Here is a 21,181-nt window from a genome sequence, read left to right as displayed (position 1 = left end):
CTCCGGGGTGCCGGGTCGAAGCCTGGCCCCGAGAGCGCTGCGGGCCTCGCTCAGGAGCTGGGAGCCCTCCCTCCCCCCGCACCGGCCCGCACGGGTTCAGTTCGGATTTAAACTCTTTGTGTTTAACGGGCGTTTCGAGCCCTTCGCGGGCTGTGGGGGTTCGAGGCTGGGCGCAGCCCTTCCCTCGCAGTCCTGCCGAGTTCCAGGCTGGGGGAGCTGAACCTGGCCTTGAAGGTTTAACGAGCATTAGGGATCTCGGGGTAGAGGCTGTTGTGTAAGCGCGTACAGCTTTTCTCTCTTGCATTATTGAGCTTCTCAGGTCTCTGGCAGTTGAATTTGTGTAGCCAGTTTGGTTTTTGTAGGGCTCTTTTGGCCATCTCGGGTTGGGCTGTCCGCGGCGGGACATCCCGAGCGCTCAGTGTGGGCACTGATCTCTTCTGAGGCTATAACACAAAATCAGCTCTTTATCTATTTATACTTAACCTATTCCACTAGCCACGGTAGCATTGTAGTGTGTATGCATCGCTGAAACTTCCCACGGCTACAGTGACAGTAAGACAAAAGCTGAAAAAAGAGGGACAGTAGGTTGCTGTAAATGACCCTTTTCAGGATGGACAAACAGGCTCTAGCTTGGCATTGTATTCACTGTAATAATTGGCTTGTCAGAACAGCATAACTCTCAAATCATAATTAAGAACAGTTTGTAGATTTTTAAGAATTCCCTTTGTGCATTTAGGTACTGCATTTTTCCTGGTCTAATCCCAGCTCCAGGAACAGAATATCTGTTGTCCCAACTGTTCGAGATTACGTCTTCGAAAACGTAATAGTAGGTAACAAGCGTTGGACCATAGAAGTGTAGCTATATATAGCTGCTTCATTTACTATTGAAAGTCATAAGAAATCTTACTAGCGTTACTGGATGACTGTTCTTGTCGGAATTTTTACAAAGGAATGATCCTTAAGGGTGCCTGGAAATGAATCATGGTCAGGGAAAGTGCCTATCTGTGCATTCTTACTGGCATTTGCCTATACAGCTCTTCTGGGAGAGGAGCAGGGAAGGTGAGGCATATTTGGCCTTAAGTGGTGCAGATTAGAAGTTTGTAATTCTGGTTGAGATGCACAGGCTCCGTTCTTTATCTTTAAAGTAGCGACATCAATCTCTTAGTGCAGCACTAAGGTTGGAATCTGCTTTGTTGGGTGTGGCTTTTTGTTACATGCAGACTTGCAAGTGACATTTTAAAAGCTCTTTAACAACTCCTACATCATAGTTAAAAGTTTTTGACTGGACATAGTTTTTGTGGGTTGCCTTCTTAATGGCACCTTGAAGCAGATTTTTCTGTAGTTGCTGATTTAAACGAGGCTCTGTTTGGAGTAAATGAGCACAAGTTCCGTGTGCAGTTTCTCCTCTTCTCCAGCAGCTTAGTGATAGATATTGTTCGTTGTCTGCTGCATTGTGTGATTTAGCTGCATGTTGGAGTTTGCAATTATTCATCTCATACAGTGGTGGGGTCAAAGGTTTTTTGTTGTAATGCTGAACTTCGTGCTTTACAATTTTTGGTTACTTTTGAGACAAACTTGACTTAATTTAAAATGGGCAGACTGATAAGATGTACTTCACGTCAAATTAAAATGTCATCAATCTTGTGTTCTGTAAACCACCTCCAGCCTACGAAGTCAGCAAGTGCTGATAGCTTTTTGGCAGATCAGTGACTGGGTTGCTTGTGTTGGAACAACCTTGGAGCTCATCAGCTGCATGTAGAACGAGGCAGGCTTTCTGAAAGTGAGTTACAGAAAGCAGTGGTGTTCCTTTCTTTCCCAAGCTAGAGTCAGTAGCTCATTTGTTGACTGAGCTGTGTATGTTAACATTTGGTGCTCTTCTGGTTGGCAATGTAAATGCTTTTGTCCTGTTACAGAAATCTTGTGCTTGTTGTGCTGTAGTTCCAATGTTGATAATTAGATCATTGGGATTTCCTGAGATTTGGCAGTAGACAAGTGCCTAGAATTGGTCAAGTAACTATGAAATCTCCTTTAGTTGCTTTTGTAAATTTACTCTCTCTTTAAGGCTTCATATACCAGTCTTGTGTGTTATCAGTATCTTCATGGTCACCTGTAGGAGCAGCAAGTTGTGACTACGCAGTGGGTTATAACTTCCCCCCTCACCCCGTGGGCCTCTTACTTGTGGGAGGATGTGAATGTTCAAAGAGATTTTATATCTGTCTTATGACTGAGATGTTTAGAAAATTATCAGTGCTGTGAAGAAATAGCGGTATGCTTGTTATACTTTGAAGTCTTGGTTCTAACTTTTACAAATTTCTTTCAAGTCTGAAAGTGGCAGATCAGACCTTGCTGACAGGTGACAACCACTTGCCACCTACAGCTACTGATTGCAATTCTCCAAGTTCATCGCACTTTGAAGATACTTGTGCTACTTGTTAAATTTTCGTTGACACTATAAAAAGTCATTCATTGTCTTGTGAAAGCATCTTTCTACTGTGTAAAATTCTTACATTAACTATACTTTCCTACATGTTGGTAATACTGCAGGATTTTTATTTCTTAATGAAAATAGGCTGTGGAAGCTGTCTAAAGGCAGAGCAAGTATGAGTTTATCATGCAGAAAGCTGAATGGACCTTACTCACCTTTCCACATTTTTGGTGTGGTATTTTGACAGTTCAGCTGAGTTGTATTTGCAGGGGTGTTGAGCATTGAGTGCATCTCCTGTAGGTGCCCATGTTGCCTTTAAAATACAATTCTGTAAGAAAACAGCATCATGACTGTAGTCATGAAGAGTAGCAGAGTGTAAATTTTGTGTGGAACATGTGCTTGAGTTTTGGGTGATTGTCAGAGAGCGTTGAAGGTCAAAAATACTTGACCAAGAAATGCATTGATGTGGAGTATCAGTTAAAACTGGCCCTCCTTAGACCAGGGAGTACTGATCTGATTATTAGTTTCTTAGTGTCTCACTTCTGTGAGTTAATTTTGGGGTAGCTATGATTAATGGTAAAGGAAAGCCAGTCCTTCAGCTGACCTTTACCTTAAGTTTGACCAAGATTTATTTGTTCAGCTGGTGACTTCATTTAGGGGATGCTGGTGACTTCATTTAGGGGATGCTGAGCCCTTTAAGGAAGGGTATTGCATAGGAAGTCATTGTGATGTGAAAGACTATGCAGATTAGAAGTAATGTAACTTCTAGTACATATATCTTCCTAATCAGCAAGATTTTTTTGTTACCTTGATGAAATGTAGGTAGTAACTAATTGCAAAAAAAAAATTATAGTAAGGTATTTGAGAAGAGCATGTTCTTCAGGACACCTCCTAAGGTCTGCATAATTTTGAAAGAGGAGGAAATGTATTTTCCTGGAACAAATACCTAAAGACTGCTGTCAAATGTGTTTATTTGTGTGCCTTAATTTAAGGCTTCATGGTGTGACTTGCATAATTCAGTTGAAACCAGTGTGAAGAGGAGATGAAGACAAAAATACTAAGGAAGTGTTTTCAGTCTTAGTTTAATTCATAGGAAAGAATGATAAAATATTCAGAGTTCCATGTGGCCTTGCTTCAGAAAAGGGAATCTATTTTATATTCCCAAGGAATCTATGTGCTTTGACAGCCTGCTCTGCTGAAATAGTGCCAGATATCCTGTGCTTGCTGAGGATCGTTCACCTCTGTGTCCTTCTCCTTGAGAAAAGGAATGAGCTCTGCTTCTACAATACTTGCAACTCAGTGGTTGCCAACTGTTTCAGTTCTTGTAGTATTTAACTGACTTGAAATCATTACTTTGACAGTTCATTTGACTAAGCTGGTATAAAACATTCTTGGTATGATTGTTTAGAGAGATTGTAGAGCAGAAATACTTCCTAGATCTGTTCTCACCACAATGCAGTGGCCAGAGTATGGGGAAATGGAGGATTTTCTTAGAGGAGCTGCAGCAGTCAATGTGTATGTAATATGTTTAGGGATTTCTGGTAGGAAAAAAAAAACAAATAAAATGAAGCAATGGGAAAGTTCATTCAAATTTAGTAGTAGAAAGGAAGATTAGAGTTCACTTTCTTACACATGGCAATAAGCCCAGTAATTTCTCCAGTTTGTTGTGAGCTTGCAAATCGTAGCTGCTCTGGACTTCAAAACAAACTTCTTGAGAGTTCTTTGGTGATCAAAGACTGTAATTGATGGATAATCCAAAAGGTAACTTCCCAGGGATTACTTGTCCAAAGCCCTTTTGTCTTGACAGACAGTTGCTTCTAGATGTAAAAATGTAACATTTTCTGCTTCTGCCACTATGGTAGTGTGAAGAGTGTATTCTTCAGGATTGTATAATGATTTGGAATCCTGTACATTAAAAAAATCAGTTATTTTAATTTAAAAAATAAATATTTAAAACTCTCAAGTATTGTGCCCTCTGAGTATTTTTTCTTACAATATTTGAATAGGAATTTTCAGATAGCAAACATGGGCCAGCTCCTGAATTTTAGTAATAAATACTTTGATTTGCTTTTAAGCAACATGGTAGTGTCATTCATGTTTCTTTACAGGGTGAGTTTCAGGTCTTTGCCTGGGATTTTTCAGGATTTTTGGCATCTGGACTTGAGCTGAAAAGGTCTAATACCTAACAAAACCAAGTTGCAAAGCTGAATGTGATACCTTTGAATAGTACAAGGAAATTGTAATATCACTTTACCTGATGATCTTTGACGCACAGAGTGATCATCATTGTTCTCCTGCAGAGCAAGGAACTTGGGAACAGTAGAGCCCCAGCTCAAGTTACAGCCCTGGTGGCTAAATAGGTGTAAAAGAATGGCTGTATTGTTACCTTGGCTTCTGAAGAGGTAGAATACTCAGATGCTCCACATCTTGCACTTGGAATATGTAATGCTGAATGCAAAGGCAGCCTAGCTCTGCCTTTTGCTTTATCCTGAAAAGCCTTGGAATGTGAGGTGTTCAGGCACGGTACTGCAGAACTGAATGTGGCTAGTACAGACAGAGCAGTCTGGCTTGCTTGGATTTTACAGGGCTTGCTTGTTTTCTAAGCCTTTAAGATAGCTTTAACTGTGTTACAGAGCTGAATGGAATTGCTGTCTTTCTTCTCCCAAAAGATTTTGTAAGACAGGTAGAGCTCAGTGTTCAAGTTAAATTACTACTGTTGAGAACAAAGATAAGAGTGTCAGGAAACCATTGGATTCTAAACTGGTTATGCATCAGTTTCAGGAACCAGAGGAAATATCAAGTATGGGTGTGGGTTTGTTTGGGAGGGGAGTGGAGAGAGAGATACACAGCAGTGAAATGCTGAAAGGACTATAAGAGAAATAAACCCCAGAGAGATCCTGTTGGGCCTCTGAGGTTAAGGAAATAAATTTTGAAGAACAGAGCTAAAAGGAAGACTTAAACATTTTTGTCATCCCCTTCTTTTTATGACAGTAATCAGGCTATGAGTACTCTAGTGTTGGAAAGAACCAAAAATGTCTGAAATACCCTAGAAGTCAAGTAATGGAGAAATGTGGAAAAACCCCACTTATTCAGGTACTTTTCTAAGAAGCCCAAAAATCTGGAGGCAGACCACAATACCAGTGTTCCTGCTTGTGGGTAGGAAATGTTCAGGAGTTAGTATGCATGGACAAAAGCAGTATTAGAAAGGATGAAATTGATAAAACTGTAGACTCTCAAAAATCTGTCCTGGAGTACACATGTGCTTTGTCTTTTAAAAAACATGTTAGAAAGGCAGTGAGAACAAAGATACACTCACATTTAACATGAGGAAAGCAACAGACATGTTGGGAAAATTGTCCTAGGGGACAGGATCCAGGCAGAAAAGCTGAGGGTTTGTTAGTGTGGAAAGCTTTTTTCTCACTTTATCCTTAGGTTCTTTTTATCAAAGATGATGTAGATGGTCTGTCAGAATGTATCAATGGGTGCAGTTAACAATCCCATGCTTTAAAGATATTTCCACAGTGAAATGAATAATTGGTTTGGAGTGGTGTCTGTGTTGCTATCAACATTCACCACTCAGCAGTGGCAAAGCTGGCAGCAGTAAGAGGGACACCTTTATAAGAAGGTGTCCTTATCAAAAATGTGAAATACTCTTCTTGCCTAAGAGGAGCATTCACACCTTGAATATCAGGTGTGTTTTCTCCTAAGATACAGTACTTTGCTGCTACCTTCATTTTCTTGTTCAGAGAGTATGTGTTTTTCTTAAAACAGTGGATAAAAACATAGACTCTGAAGGGACAAATACTATTCTATGGCCGAGTTAATTGAAACAGTACCACAAAAGAAGTGCAGGACTTCTGCTGTGTGTTCTAATAGGGTCCCAAAGTGAAGAAAATTCCATAGCAAGGTGAAGAGTAAAAGTATGAACATGCAAGTAGTGTTGATCAGATCTCTTTGGCAGTAACATTATTAGGGTATTGTAAGGAAGAATTTGCTTGTAAATGAAGCTGCAGTGTCCATGGTTGATAAATAAATGATCAGTGGAACAAGTTTAAATATCTTACACTCATTATCCTAGGTAGCCACAGTTTTGGCTTTCAAACTGCTGCAGTGTGTGAGCATTACTGAAAACATCAAAACAGTTCTTGGTGTGTGTTTGCAGCCTATTTGGAAAACAAGCAAGCAAACTAAACCCCTGAAACTGTTTCAAGGTGCAGCTGGCCAGTGTGGAGCCTTGTATGCCTCAGGGCTTGTGGGAGGTGAAAGTTGACTTTGAGAAGTATCCATGAGCTTAAGAGGCTGTGTCACAGCAGCCCAAAGACTGCTCAAAGAACCTCCATTTTTAACTGAGCTTTTCCAGAATTTGTTGAGTGATGTTTATCATTGTGTCATTGGATCTTCCAGTTTTCCCTCCAATTCTGTGCATAATTATTGAGTTTTTATTAACTCCATAGAGGTTCCAGGCAAAGCAGCAAAATCAATCCTTTTCTGAACTGTAAGAGGTCTGTGTCTGTGAAACTTGCTTCTGATGAAAAGGATGTTGAATTGCTCAAGCCTTTTGCAATGAGCTGTGTTCATTGACTGTACTTTTATATCAGTGTTTTTAAAGGTTAATTCATCCTAAAATAAGAGTGTGCTGCTTTAGGCTCAGAACCATAAGTTAGATGCAGACAACTGTAAAAGGATGTGTGAATGCTGAATAACCAGTCATGTCCCTAGAGCGTGCGTGTTACCTGGCACAGATTCAGGAACTGCTGCCATCTATTCAGAGCATTGAGCAGATTAAGTTGGAGAATTCTTCCTTCAAGCCCTGTTTATCAAAGACTTGTTTGAACTGTGTGCAGTTCATATATTTGGCTTCCATTTAGTGATAGGAAGTACATGATTGTAAGCACAGTAGCTTTATATTTGTCTTTGACTTGAGCAAGGTTGGGCTTTGCAGACTTATTTACTCTGCGGGATGGTAAACATTGAGATCTAGGTTATTTGATGGTTTTTTTTAAGTTATCCTTGTGTCTGTATAGACTTTGAGTTCCTTAGATGATTCCTATCCTGAGATGGATGGTTTAAGCACATTTTGGGTGGTTTGGGGTGGGGGAGAGTCAGTTGGTTTAGGGTTGCTTTTTTCTTTAAAAACCACATGTGTTCAACTTTGTACTTGGTTTGCAGCAGGTAATAAATGTGCATTTAACTGGTGCAGCCCTGGTCAGCATAAACTGCACACTTTGTGTGGTTAAAACTGTCTTCTCTGTCACAGTGTTTATGTTATTTATATCAGTGGATGACACTGTACTATGTTCTGAGATCTCATGTTGGAGCTGCTGAGCTCTGAAGAGGCAGGGACCTCGGGCCTGTGCAGTCTCAGTGACTGAACACCTCTGAGCAGTCAGCACAGGAACTGTACTTGGTCTTCTGGCTTGGTTTCACTCACTGTTACTCCTCTGAAGGTGCACACTCCAGTAATGCAAGCTAGAAAGTAGTAACAGAAAATCATCAAAAAGTGAGCAAAAAGGATTGCTTCAAAAGCACTTTTCTCATCCCAGCTAAAACACTTCAGATCTCCCCCTTGCTGGTGTAGAGCAGGCTGAAATAAACAGTCCCGTGGTTGTGATGTTAAATAAAAGGGAGGTCATCTCTAACTTGTTTATGTGTAAACTAACCTGGTAGTGTTGCTGTTTTCATTGTTCTGTGACAGACCAAGTCCTGCACCTGTTCAAAAACAGTGTTCAACTGTGGTACATGGGGAAGGAGTTTTAATTTTCACGGCTTTTAAACCTTGTGCAAGCTCCAGCAGGCACCTCTGCTCTCAGGACCTTCTCCCCCCTGCAGATTACTTGTTGAACAGGTAGCAGCAGTAATTCTGAGGAGTATGGTGACTTTATTACAGAGGCAGTGTCTGTTTCAGAAACACCAGTTCCTTGACATTGTTCAGAAACAAAACCTAAGGCCCAGTGCTGTCATGGATGATTAGTCATTCTTGTACCATGTGTGGAAGGGATTTAATGAAGTATTCAACCCAGGCAGCTTTTAATCTGTCTAAAGGCTGCAAAAGCAATGTTTGTTAAAATGCATGTGCTTCTTGAAGTAGGGAAGGAAAGATAACACCTGTAGACAGATTAGATTTTTTTTTTAAGGCTAATCTCCTTTTACTTCGAATACATGCATTCTTCAAATGCACGTGCTTATGCAGTTTATGATGCAGATTTTTCTTAAACAAAGAGGAAGCCAATTAAATTACAACAAAAGAAGGACAAAGGAGTTCACAAATGGTTCTGATTTCAGCTTTGTGGTATATATTCTTTGCCTGATGCCATCCACAGCTGTGGGTTTTCATCAGCTACCTTGTAACATACCATATTTCTATCAAGCATTTTAGTTCTTAGAAATAGGGGATTACATCACTGGCCTGCCATTCACAGGCTTCATTGCTAGGCAACAGTTAATGTAATTCCATTGTTCAGTGACACTACTTTGAATCTTTGCTTTGTGTACAGAAAGTGTGTGTCTGCATTTTGCCATGTTGTACCTAATATGGCAGGGTTTGTACAGATGGATTAGCATTTCAACATCTTCTGTGCAAGGGGGTGATTCTGCACTAGCTTGTTCACTCTTGTCTGGAAAAGATGTCTTGCTCTTGGTCTTTGTTACTGAATTTTCAGTTTTCCCTCTCCTTATATGTGCATAGCACCTTTTATTGGATGAATGTAAGCCTCCTGGATGCCTTTAAGATTCCTGCAGAGTACACAATTCTGCTGCAGAAAGAGAGGTGGAGAGGTCAAATGTATTGCTCAAATCCATGCAGATGATGATACTTTTGAGCTGGCTCTTAATATCTTTTTCTTTGACATAGTGTTTCTGTAGCGAAGTGCTGCAGGGAATATTCCATACATAAAGTAATGTTCTGGTAGTGGTTGTGTGCTGTTGTTTTATAGAAAGGAGTTGCACTAATGTTGCAATACATCTAGTATGTAGTGGCAAACAGGGCTGAAATCCTGGGTACCTTTTGTCTGGTGGCTTGTCTTGTTCTGTGCCACACTGAACAAGCTTCCCAAGGAGGGCTTCCAAGGCTTGTGACAAAGTCTTGAGCAGCCTGGTCTGAATTCATTGTTGAGCCTGCTTCGTGCAAGCAGCTGGGCTAGATTATGTCCTTCTAGACTGAAATATGGAGTGAGTCTCTGATTGTACACCAGCACAATATGGCCTTGCAGTATTACAGCTCCTGGAAGCTGCTGTGTGTGTGCCTGCCCTCCTCTTCACTGGCAGGGATGGGGTAGGTGTGAGGCCAGTGAGTGGGAGCACTGGCTGCAGGCAGCCTGCAGTGTTCTCCCTCAGACTGGAGGTGCAGTGTGTCACTGAAAGAGCTCTTGTGTCCATGGTATGGATTGGTTTGTAATAGGGACACCACTCTTCACAGCAGAATGAAATTCCCCAGCTCATAGCCGAGCCATTGCATCTTCTGTGTGCATTGCTCTAGCTCAGCCTTGTACTGGGACATTGGCAAAGCCTGTCATGAAACATTCAGATTATATTGTCCGTCACTGCGAATTGATATTTCATTCTGCAGCAAGTGTGAGGGCGGTTAGGAAAGACATTGGTAAAGCACAAACTGATAAGGCCCTTGTATTTAAAAATAAATGTGTGTTAGTTGGCTCCTCAAGCAGCAGTTGTCTCTCTTTCACTAACTCTGTTCAGCTTAAAGATAGGGAAGGTATTGATGTGTTGGGATCCTTGTAACTGTAAGGGAGGCAAGGTCATAGCAGATGGATGTGAGAGCTGTGTCTTACTGTTTAAATGTGTATAGTTAGAGATTCATCCTACAGGGCTTATTTTGCAGTAATTTTAAGTTGACTTTTTGTTTGTTTAAAAAGGACCATTTTGTACAACAATCCTTCTGAGAACATTGATTTTGCAGTTTTATGGTACATTTCTGTAGGTAGTTGCTTCTGCCTTTTAGTAGTTGGTGGTTTGTATTTTTTTCCGCCTGCTTTCTGGTTGGAATGAGATTTTTCCAGTTCTGTGAAGTTAACAGTATGTACTGTCTATTTTATTGTAACTGTAAGTCATAGATAGTAACTGGCAAAATTTCTGAGGAGCACTACTTTATGGTGTTTGTTAAAATAAGTGTTACCTTGCTGAAGGAAGGGCTTGGTGTTCCAAGGAACTGACCATGTTTTTGTGCCTGTTGTAGGCAGCAGCAGGCATCCTGTGCTACGTGGGAGCCTATGTGTTCATCACATACGATGACTATGATCACTTCTTTGAAGATGTCTACACACTAATTCCAGCTGTTATCATCATAGCTGTGGGAACGCTGCTTTTTATCATTGGACTGATTGGGTGCTGCGCCACCATCCGAGAGAGCCGCTGTGGCCTGGCTACGGTGAGTGCACTGCTCCTACAGAGTCTGGGCCTGGTGTACACTTGACTGCCTTCTCTCTTAATAAACTCCTAAAATGTTACTTGAAGTTTTCTCTTTATGGTCTTAAAAGTTATCTGCTTCATTTTTTTAGGAATGTCTTATTTCAATTTTCTGTTCTGAGTAAAGGTGTTAAATGAAACAGTTGTAGCAGCAGAAGGCGTCTCAGTTTTACCTTTTTTAGAACTGTGGTAATCTCATTAAAAAGTGTAAAACCATATGATTAAGTCATAAGCGTTTTTAAATCTCACTTTTATCTGTTGTGGTTGAAAAGCTGAATTGGAGGGAGAGAAGTGATTCAGGAGCCTTCTTGCATCAGGGTAACTAAGGGTTGTCATAAGGCCTGATTTTCTTCATGGTTTACTTGGGATACTTGGTTGGCAGTATTTTATGCCCTATGTTTCCAGGTATTTGAACTGTAATTTTGGCTTGAAAACTAGATAGGGAAGAGGAGAGGCTGTGTTTGAATTGTCCCCACAGGAGGGTTTGGGGCTTCTTTTGTTGAGTACTGTGTAGACTTCTTGAAATGTACTCTTAAATATAGCAAGACAAATGCATAGCTTGCTGTCTTTTCCAGTTGTCACAGAGCTTAATCTGAAGAAACATTCCCTTAGTCCATCTACCACTCTAAGTAACTGCCTGGGTAGCTTCTCAGATGAGACATTCCTATTTATCTAACAAAGAAAATTGAAAGAACCACTTGATTAAAGACCTGCAGTATGGTATTTTCTGTACTAATGGCAGCTGGACTTGCCTGACTGGGCAGCTTCTTATTACTTGGTGGAGCTGTGAACACTAAAGTTTCTTGAATGAATTCTGGGCTCATTTGGCCAATTTAAGTGCCTGCATTAAATTATCTGTTAAATCAAAACCTTGCAGCAAAAATAACTTTAAATAGAAAAATCTACATGGAGCCTTTCATTAGGCAAATGAATGAAACTATTTGCACAAACACTTCTGATTGTATTTTGCAGTTTGTGATCATCTTGCTCTTGGTTTTTATCACCGAAGTTGTGGTCGTGGTTCTTGGATACATTTACAGAGCAAAGGTAAGAACTTCTCAGTTTCAGTAATGTTTTGTTGTGAATTCTGACCATAATACAGAAGTGTAATTTTTACTGTGTTTGATTCTCTAGAACTGTTAATGGGTGTTTGTTAAGGGATTAAAGTCAGACCTCTGAATGGATTAATTTGTGATACCAGTATCTTAAAATTTAGAACATGAATAGCAGAGAGCTACCTTGTCGGCAAAAAATTACCTGGAGCACATAATTAATAGTTAAACAGGAGAAGAGAGTCGCAGTAATTGATACCTTCACATTTTCCAGATGGTCTTCTGATTTGTTTATGCTTTGACTTTGTGAATGACTGAGGCTATGCAATGTTGGAACATGGGGCATATTTTTTTGATATGCAGCAACTTCAGTGTTGTCATGTGTTTTGGTGTGCAAACTAACACTGCATAATAATAAAATGAAATAGATTGAATGTGGTAATGTATGCTTTCTAGCATTACTCAGGTTGTTGCCAGGGATTATAGCTAAACAGATTACATCTTTCCCCACTGTTTGTTTATGGAATTAAGAAATAGGGCCAGAAAAAATGAAATTAGATGTTTCTTTCAGCATAATATATGATAGAAATATATTACGTGGTATTGGAGCTGCCAAAATGTAACTTGAAGAAATTTCTAACTTGCACAGTTTACTAGCCTTTGATATGTCTATATCGAAATTCTGAAAAAAAAATACAACAAAGAAGTCATTTTAGCTGTGATGTGGAGCATGTTTGCAGTGTAGGACACTCAGGGATATCTTACCAGCAAGCTGAACTACACTGCCATTTCTCTTTCTTTGGCCTTTTGTGAACAACACAGGTTCAGCATTCTCTCCTCTTTGCTTTCTCATGCTATCCTGGAACAAATGGGGAGACAGCTTGGAAGTAAAAGTGGTGGTTTTGCTTGGGCCCCAGGGGAGGCTGCTGGGAGCAAGCAGTGACCACATGACCTTGAAGTGTTTGTGTTACAGACCTGGTGCATGACACTTAGAACAGGCTGCTTCAACAGAAGTGCTCTACTGGCCATGCTTGAACTCAGAATATGTTTTTCTCATGCTTTGCATTTGATTTCTGCTATCTTGGCAGTGAACTGAGATCATCATTGGGGATTCTTAAGTTTATGCTGGAAGAGGCCTTAGAAGGCATTGAGGAAAGCACTACAATTCCAGGGGGGTAGGAAGTGGGCTCTTATATGTTGATCTGAATGGCTTCCTTCTGTTTCAGTACTTGGCAGAGGAATACTTCAATATGTGCAGGAATTACCATGAATCTGGTCTGGACTAAGCAGTAGTCATCTTACTGTCTTCCATGTTCCCATCTTGAAGGAACTGCTCTTTTTCAGTGAGCAGTATTCACAGCAGATGCATGGATCTGCCTTGCCCAGCTGTGTGTTCCTGTTGCTTCTCTTTTTTTGCTTTGCTGTCACACAGTTTTCACTGCAGTAGGTAATGCAGGGCCAGAGCTTGGGAGAAGAGGGAAGGTTGTCTGCTTTTGGTGGCAGCCTGTTAAGCTGTTTGTGGAAGTCAGTATTTGAAAACTGAGCCTTAAATCTTTGGAAAGGACAGACAGGTTTTGTTACTAAAGATGGCAATTTTCTAGTACCCTACAGTATCTAGCATCTTAGACTACTGTTTCAAGTGCAACAGAAATAAACAGAAATAAATTTATTACCAGTGAGCTTGGAGAAGTCTGCTTAGCCTTCTGATTATTTTTGCCAGGATAAATAAGTCAGCTTTATGCTTTGTTAATTTTAGTCTGTTGTTTTTGACATGGTGTGTATGCATCTGTGGGAGCCTTGTTTTGATTTTTCTAAAGGCACCTGAATCATGTTAGAAGTACTTTGTGTTCACCTTACAAACTTGCAAACAAAAGGAAAGATTAAAGTCATAGCAGTTGTAACATTGGGCATAATGCCTCAAGGAAGTGGCACTGTGTTCTCTTAAGATACCATTATTGATCTTAAAATTGTTTAATTTTCCAGCATGCCTCTGTAAACCTGTGTGTTGATCCTATTCAGACTCTTTCAGAGCTGTGTGAAACGTGCCCAGGCTCTGCTGAGATGGGCTGAGCTGCTGCAGAGCCTTCCAGCATTGGTCCTTAGCTGGAAAAGTCAGACTTTTTGGAAGTGCCAGTAGGGATTAAACAGTCTTGGTTGTTTGAGGACCTGCAGGTTTTTTTCCTCTGGGTGGAGGGGTTCACTCCCTTCATTTTTCACTAAACCTGCCAGTTAACTAGAGCTCATGATTTCTCTTTGGATCTTATGGAATTTGCATGGTTTTCAGGCATAATGTTGCCCTGATTGAACTGCCAAGCCAAATGATGCACAAACAAGCACGGAAATAAATTATTTTACAATGTAAATGACAAATTGAACAGCTGTTTTGTTATGAGTTGGAGTTGTAAATAAAATTAGTCAAATCATCAAACAATTGATTTTAAACTGGTCTGAAACAAGTTGCCTGTGCAGGCTAAATTGACTTTTATGCATACCTATCTTGAAATAGGCAGCATTCTTGAGGAGGGGGTGGTGGTGGAATTCAGCTTGTGCTATTGCTGCATAAAAATCTTCCATTGAAGTATTTAAAGGAATGATGTGTTGACAAGACCTTCCTACTGTAGCTTGCAAATCTGAAGAATATGCATGCTTAGTGCTCAATCCTAAAATTGCATTCCTTGCACATAATTCGTGTTGAATGTGATAGAAAAAATCAAATCAGAGCTAATCCTAAAATTGCAGAAATGTTTATGCTAAACTGTGTATTATTTAAGTAATAGTTTACAGTAATATACAGTATTTAAAAGGTTCTAGTAAGATTTCCTCCAAACCAGGCATCATAGAATGCCTTTAGAGGGGACAAGTGATGGTTCTTGAGTGGCATCTATTTCTAACACATGTACTTGACAGCGTCTTGACTCAGTTACAGTAGTTCTAAAACCCATTGCAGTAAATGTTGCTATACACAATGTACTGCTCTTTGGGAAGCCCTGGAGACTGGGGCTGAACAGAGAGCCTGGTCAGTGTAGGGTCAGCCAGAAGGCATCTTTGAGAATTTATTTACCTGTGCTTCAGCCAGAAGAGTGGGTGGTATGACTTAGTACCTTTTGATCCCAATATCCTCGTAGTGCCAAGGGGAATGAGTTAGCCCAGATGGTTATAATGGTTTTGGTTGGGGACCTTGAAGTAGAGAGGTGAGTTCATGTTCTTATGGACAGCCCTTAACTTCATGAAATTTCTTCTATGGTGTCACAGGAAAAGCTGTTCCTTTTCTGAGAGACAGTGCAAAGCTACTTTGCCTAAGATCTGGAAGGTAGCTGTGCCTGGATTTTCCTTCTGTAGCTGCAAGCTGGCAACATCTTAGCAAAAGTCAGGGTCAAACTTTAGGAAGCTGTACCACTGAGTTGTGCTGATTTCAGATGATGGGGAGTTACCTTGGTTTCCTGAAATGCTGTAGCTGGGAGCAAAATGATGTTACCTAACCTGTGCTGGTGAGCTAATGCAGCTGCTTTCCTGCCCCTCCTAGGTGGAGGATGAAGTTGATCACAGCATTCGGAAAGTGTACAATCGATACAACGGCACCAACCCCGACGCAGCCAGCCGTGCTATTGACTATGTACAGAGGCAGGTGAGACAGCGACACACAGGCCAGTTTTCCACTCCTTTCTGTCCTTAAAACACAGATGCTGTTGCTCTGCTGCTTGTGCAGATGTCCTTCCTCCACTCTGACAAGTCTAGGAAATTGCTGAATGGACAACAAATAGTACAACTTTGTTAATATTACTGCTGACAAGGAGATACATTTTTACATCATTAGCTATCTCAATGTGTGCTTGTATTCAAATATGTAGTACTTAAGTGTTTTTCTGCAATGGAACATAATATACTTCTCCTCCTGGTACTGCAGTTAGAATTGAATTCTTTACCTGTCTGATTTTCCAGCTGCGCTGCTGTGGGATCCATAACTATTCAGACTGGGAGAATACTATCTGGTTCAAACAAACTAAAAACAACAGTGTGCCCCTCAGCTGTTGCAAAGCAGCCCTCAGCAATTGCACTGGCAGTTTGACCCGCCCCATGGACCTTTATTCAGAGGTAAGGCAGCCACAACATGAACTGACACAGCCACAATTCATTTTCTTTGGGAGAAATCAAATCTTGGGTGTATTTGCTTTAACAGAGAGTAGGTCATCTTCTCTCTCCTCTTTTCATCTGTGAGTAATTTTCATCTAATTACTTTTTTTAGTATTGGCATTATCTTTCTGCCCTATGTGATGCTTTTGGGGTTTTTTGGTGTGTCTAAATATGGTTGCCAGATTGATACTTAAGAAGCCTACTTGTTTCAGGGGTGTGAGGCTCTGGTTGTAAAGAAGCTTCAGGAGATCATGATGTATGTCATCTGGGCAGCACTAGCATTTGCTGCTATTCAGGTAAGAGAATGTTCTTTATTTGTTAACTTCTTTCAAATTAGATCTAAACTGCAGTACAGATAACTACAGGTATGCACATACAGATATTACCCTTTAATACAGAACTTCCCACTGCTATGGGATATATATTCTGCTAGAGCTGAACAGTCAGTGTTATATGCAGTAATCCACTCAGATGTAAATGGTAAATTATTTTGTGAAAACTTAATTATCTAGGTATTAAGTATCATAAATGTCCTCTGATGGCATTTAACACTCGAGGATTTTGCATAGTGTTTAATTTCCAACTTTTAAACAGCTCATTTTTCATGCTGTTTTAGAGGTACATTATCTTAACTGTGCTTCATGGTGTATAAATAATGTCAGGACCACCCAGGAGATACACCAAGGTTTTTGATAGTGTGCTCTGCTCGTGTGCAACTGAGCTTTGCTGTGTGTCTTGAAGATTTCTTGGGTTTTGGACTTGAACAGAGAGGCTCTAAACTGCACACTCTTCATGAACCTTATTACAGTTACCCTGGTCATAAAAAGGTAATAAACTAATGTGTATATTAGTATTTATTAAATTTTAAGGAAGAAAAAAAAGACTAGAAATGTCTCCCAAACATATTTGTAAAATTGAAATTTTGAATGCTCATCAGCTGGCACACTTAGTACATTCATAGCATTATTTTCAGCCTATGCCTGTGTTATATGGTCTCTGAGCAATGTAGTACATATGCTGGATCTCAGGAGACTTAAAAACTAATTTCAAAGTTACTTTAGTGCTCTTAATAGCATTTGAACTCAGAAAACATACCTGTCAAGTCTGACAATGTAAGCACTTTTGTTTTCAAAAGCAGCTTTTGGGCTGGATTGTATGTTTGAAGGTAAATAATCTTTTGCAAACAGTCTTGTGAAAAGAGGGTTCCCTCTTCGCTTCAATGTTACAAGGATGTACTCATAGTACTGTATACAGTCATGTTGAGCTGTTCAGACCCAGACTACTTCAGCTGTGGAACTTCAAATTTGTTGAGATCTGTGCTGAGTCTCCTGAAGGGAAGGTATAGTTTTAATTGTCTTCCTTAAAACTTTAGTTGTTGAAGCAATACTTGGTCTGCTTGAACAATGAAATGTATTTGTGTACTGAAAATTAATGTCTTACCACAACCATAGTTACTCTGACAAAATTTTTTATGTCAGGAAAAAGGTGTATCTGATGAAACTGGCTGAGGAGAATCCCAAGAGGAGGCATTATTCTTGGTTCTGGAGTTTGCAGGTTGATGAACAGGCCTGCCCCAAAACGCAGCACAGTTAGAATCCTTTCTGGCCCTGGCCCAGAGTTTGACACATGCTTGCAATGGCAGTGTGGCTTCTGAACATCCTTCTGTTCAAAATGTTCTATTATTTATCTCCTGAAATTTGAGACATAAGTTCTGATATCTTTGCCATACAGAATTCAAGTATGTACTTGGCTCAGTTCTCAGCAGAATGGTCTGTGGGCTAAGTGAAAGGGAGATAGAATGTAAACTTCAGCACATGGCTGCAACTTGGTTCATGCCCTGTACACTTAGAGGAATTATTATGTTTTTCTTACCATTTGTGAATTTTACTACCTTGCCTATGCTGGCTGCACAGTACCCTCTGAACAGATTATTTTGTTATGCAATGAGGCTGTTCAAAGTTCATTACCTCTGGTAGCCTATAGTCAACAAATTTAACCTTCAGTAATTGCTTTAAAATTAAAAGACTGAGAGGAGTATTTTTGCAAGGCTTGAAATTTATTAACAACTTAGTCTTTTCTGCATAGAAGCAATTTTTGGTATGTTCATGTTTCAGTTACCATGGGGATCTTCCAGTGTGCAATAATTCCCTGGTCCCCGCCACAGTGACAGCACCGAACTATTAATAGCTAGGAGGCAAACTGAAGGGAGCAGAGACAGCTTTTGTGGCTGATGATCATTTACAAAGGGCACCTGTATATACAGCCAGTGAGTTTGTGTACAAAATTGGTTTGGGGAAAGATTGAATGTAGTTATTGCTAGCAGGCAAATTAAAGCCAAATTTAATAAAAAACTAAGCAAACCTCCTGAATGCAGGAGGTGTTTAAACTTCCCTGAATGCTGTTGAAGAGGAGGATGGATGGATCCTTCCTCAACACAGATGTCTAAAATAGCAGTTCACAATATTAAATAGCAACCAAAGAAACAGACTCAAATGCCTTGAAATGTTTAGAGAGGCTAGCATTTTTTTAATGACATAATAATGTCTGAAGAGAGCACTGAGGTATATTATTCACTTCTTTGTTTATAGTGAATTCTAGGAATATGCTCAGAGACCTCCTAAAGGATATAAATGGTTTAAATAGTAACTCAGAAGTTAATTGCATGGGGTTTTACTGTAGTACCTGAATGTTTGAGATTTCACACAACTGTATAAATTAAATATCTCGAGGGAGTCATTGAACAGGGTTGTCTTTGTGCAAATAGCTGTAAATGTGCTGGATCTACTTTTATTCACTTGATGTACACAGCTAGAATGAATTCTAGCAAAGGACTGAAGGAGGTGTTGCTCTGCATCACACTTCTCATTTTATCCTAGCTTTGAGTAGCAGAGAAGTTTTTGTACTTGCAGGCTGTGAGCCTTCTTGAGTGTTCTGTAGCCACTGGCAGCTCCCATAACTCTCCATTTACAAGTGTAACTGAAGTGGGTTTAATTGTAGATATTCCCTCCTCACTGAGAAGGGCTGTGTCCATGACCAGTCATTCTCCCATGTGACTTGTTTCCTCTTTCTCTGATACAAATTTATGAACCTAAGCACCTGATGATGTCCCTGCTTGTTGCAGAAGGGCTTGACTGGATGGCCCTTAAAGGTCTGTCCCAGCCCAAACCATTTCATGATTCTCTGATAATGTCTTTGGGAGTCAGTCTGTGAGCTGGAACCACCTGAGTGAAGAAAGGTGCTGTTTCTAACAACAGCTCAAGTACCATACTGTGTTACTCTCCATAATGTTTTTTAAACCTGAGCTGGTTTCTGCTATAGATCCAAAGCAGATAATGCACTGCAGACAAAGAAGAGTATTGATCTTTACAGCTTGTTCCTTTCCAGGAAATTAAAAGCTCATACTAGAATCTCAGCATACCTCTTCCTAACCACTGCATATTTAGATTTAGGATTTTTCAACATTCTGTTTCAGTCTTTCAGCTGACTGGAGTACTACAGTGTGTGTACCATCATTTAGTTTTAAAACATGTTACACATCTGATGTTTGTGCATTGTTGGCTAGAATTTTTTAAAAGTCAGTAATTCTCCTTTTGTCCCAGTACTAGTTTCACTGGGCTTTTGCTGTATCAGAGAGGCAATTCTACACTTGTGTGCTCACCCGTTTCATTCTAGTTTGCTTTCTGTCGAGGGGATTTTTTGTGGTGTATTTTTGGGGTGGGTTCTTTTTCAAGAAATCAAGTTGTGTTCACAGTGGTGCTTTATAATCCAGAGATAGGACAGGAGCCTCCTGAAGTATTTGCATCTGTGAATAAACTTCCATGCATACAACCAAATCAGTACAATCTCACACTTTACTAGAAGCTATTGCCAGTTATTGTAAACCACAGAACACTACCAACCCTATTGTAAACTGCCAACACTATACCTGCTATTTTTTAGTTGGTACAGTCTTATTCTACCTTCAGTAAACATGCAGTTTCTTTAAAATACCATGTCCTGTATCCCTGATTATTCACAAGGTTTAAATCTTGTAAGTGGACACAGGGTGATCATACCCTAAATCATGGTAAGCATGCAAGCACAGTTATGGTACTATGAATTTTAACATGTCTGAAAGTGAATTATTTGCCTTAGATTTAAGCTTTCTAAATGACATGTTCACAGAGAGATAGTTCTATGAAATCTTTTTCAAAAGCCCATTCTCATCATAGCAGTTAAGCTGATGCATTTGAGTTGCGCTTGAATTTTCCATACCAGATATGGTATCTAAAATTTGTACCTTTCATTAAAAAACATAAGGAGTTTCTTCCATCTGAATTACTGAGGCAGAATACAGGTGGCTGGCCAAAAAAAAAGTCTTGTTTTAGATATCCAGGGTAATCTCGTAAGAAAATGAGACTGAAGTTTGTGGCGCTGGGAGTTCCTAGCAGGATGCTCTTTCAGGAACGGTGGTTTGTTGCCATTCGTTGGTTCCATTCTTGAAGCATGCTGGCAGTCTGTGCTGACACTGAGTCTCTTGAAGCATCTCCCTTGTTCTCAAGCTTGTTCTCTGTTTTTTTCTCCCCAGCTTCTGGGCATGTTGTGTGCCTGTATAGTTCTATGTAGGAGGAGTCGGGATCCTGCCTATGAGCTGCTCATTGCTGGTGGAACCTATGCCTAGAAGAGAATTCCAACATGCAGTTCAATCTTCCCCCAGTTCCCTGGAGGGTGAATGGGCCAGGTTTACTTCCATAGCTTTCTTGCCCCAGCTTATTCCAAGCACACCTTTCAGACATGAGGGCAGCCGCACTGTGCACTGGTGACGGGCAACAACAGCTTTACACAACCCATAGAATTACCTGTGACTTTCACTGTTTTAGCCAGCTATTCATGTATCTAAATGTTTTAGTATGCTAGTAAACTTTCTCATTTCAGAACCATTTGCAAGTTAAGTGTAATTTGGTTGATATGAAAGTCAAAGGATGTGTGCCTACTTTGGTAGATTACCTCTAAGCATTAACTGGCTGATTCTTGCATATATAGAGAGAGGAAGTCTTAAATCTTCACTACATGGAACTTTTCTGGCCAAAGTTGTACAAAAGAAGCCAGCTGTATTTAATTTGAGAAGAAAAAAATGTTTTAATCTTGCCCCTCACCAGTGTCACTTTTAAAAAAG

The 21,181-nt window shown here is 40.1% G+C and overlaps 1 protein-coding gene across 1 annotated transcript; it reads left to right on the top strand.

Moving 5' to 3' along the window:
• Window positions 1–3,165: 3,165 nt before the first annotated feature.
• TSPAN3 (tetraspanin 3) lies at window positions 3,166–21,181 on the top strand. Its single transcript, XM_031055919.1, is given in 7 exon segments — window positions 3,166–3,227; window positions 10,568–10,805; window positions 11,816–11,890; window positions 15,419–15,520; window positions 15,835–15,987; window positions 16,239–16,322; window positions 20,594–21,181. Coding segments are annotated over 7 exon segments (807 nt in total). The 3' UTR covers window positions 20,687–21,181.

Source organism: Geospiza fortis, unplaced genomic scaffold (assembly GCF_000277835.1).
Source record: "Geospiza fortis unplaced genomic scaffold, GeoFor_1.0 scaffold171, whole genome shotgun sequence".
Lineage (NCBI taxonomy): Eukaryota > Metazoa > Chordata > Aves > Passeriformes > Thraupidae > Geospiza > Geospiza fortis.
The sequence above is the reverse complement of the archived record's forward strand: the minus strand, read 5'-3'. Positions and strand labels throughout refer to the sequence as shown.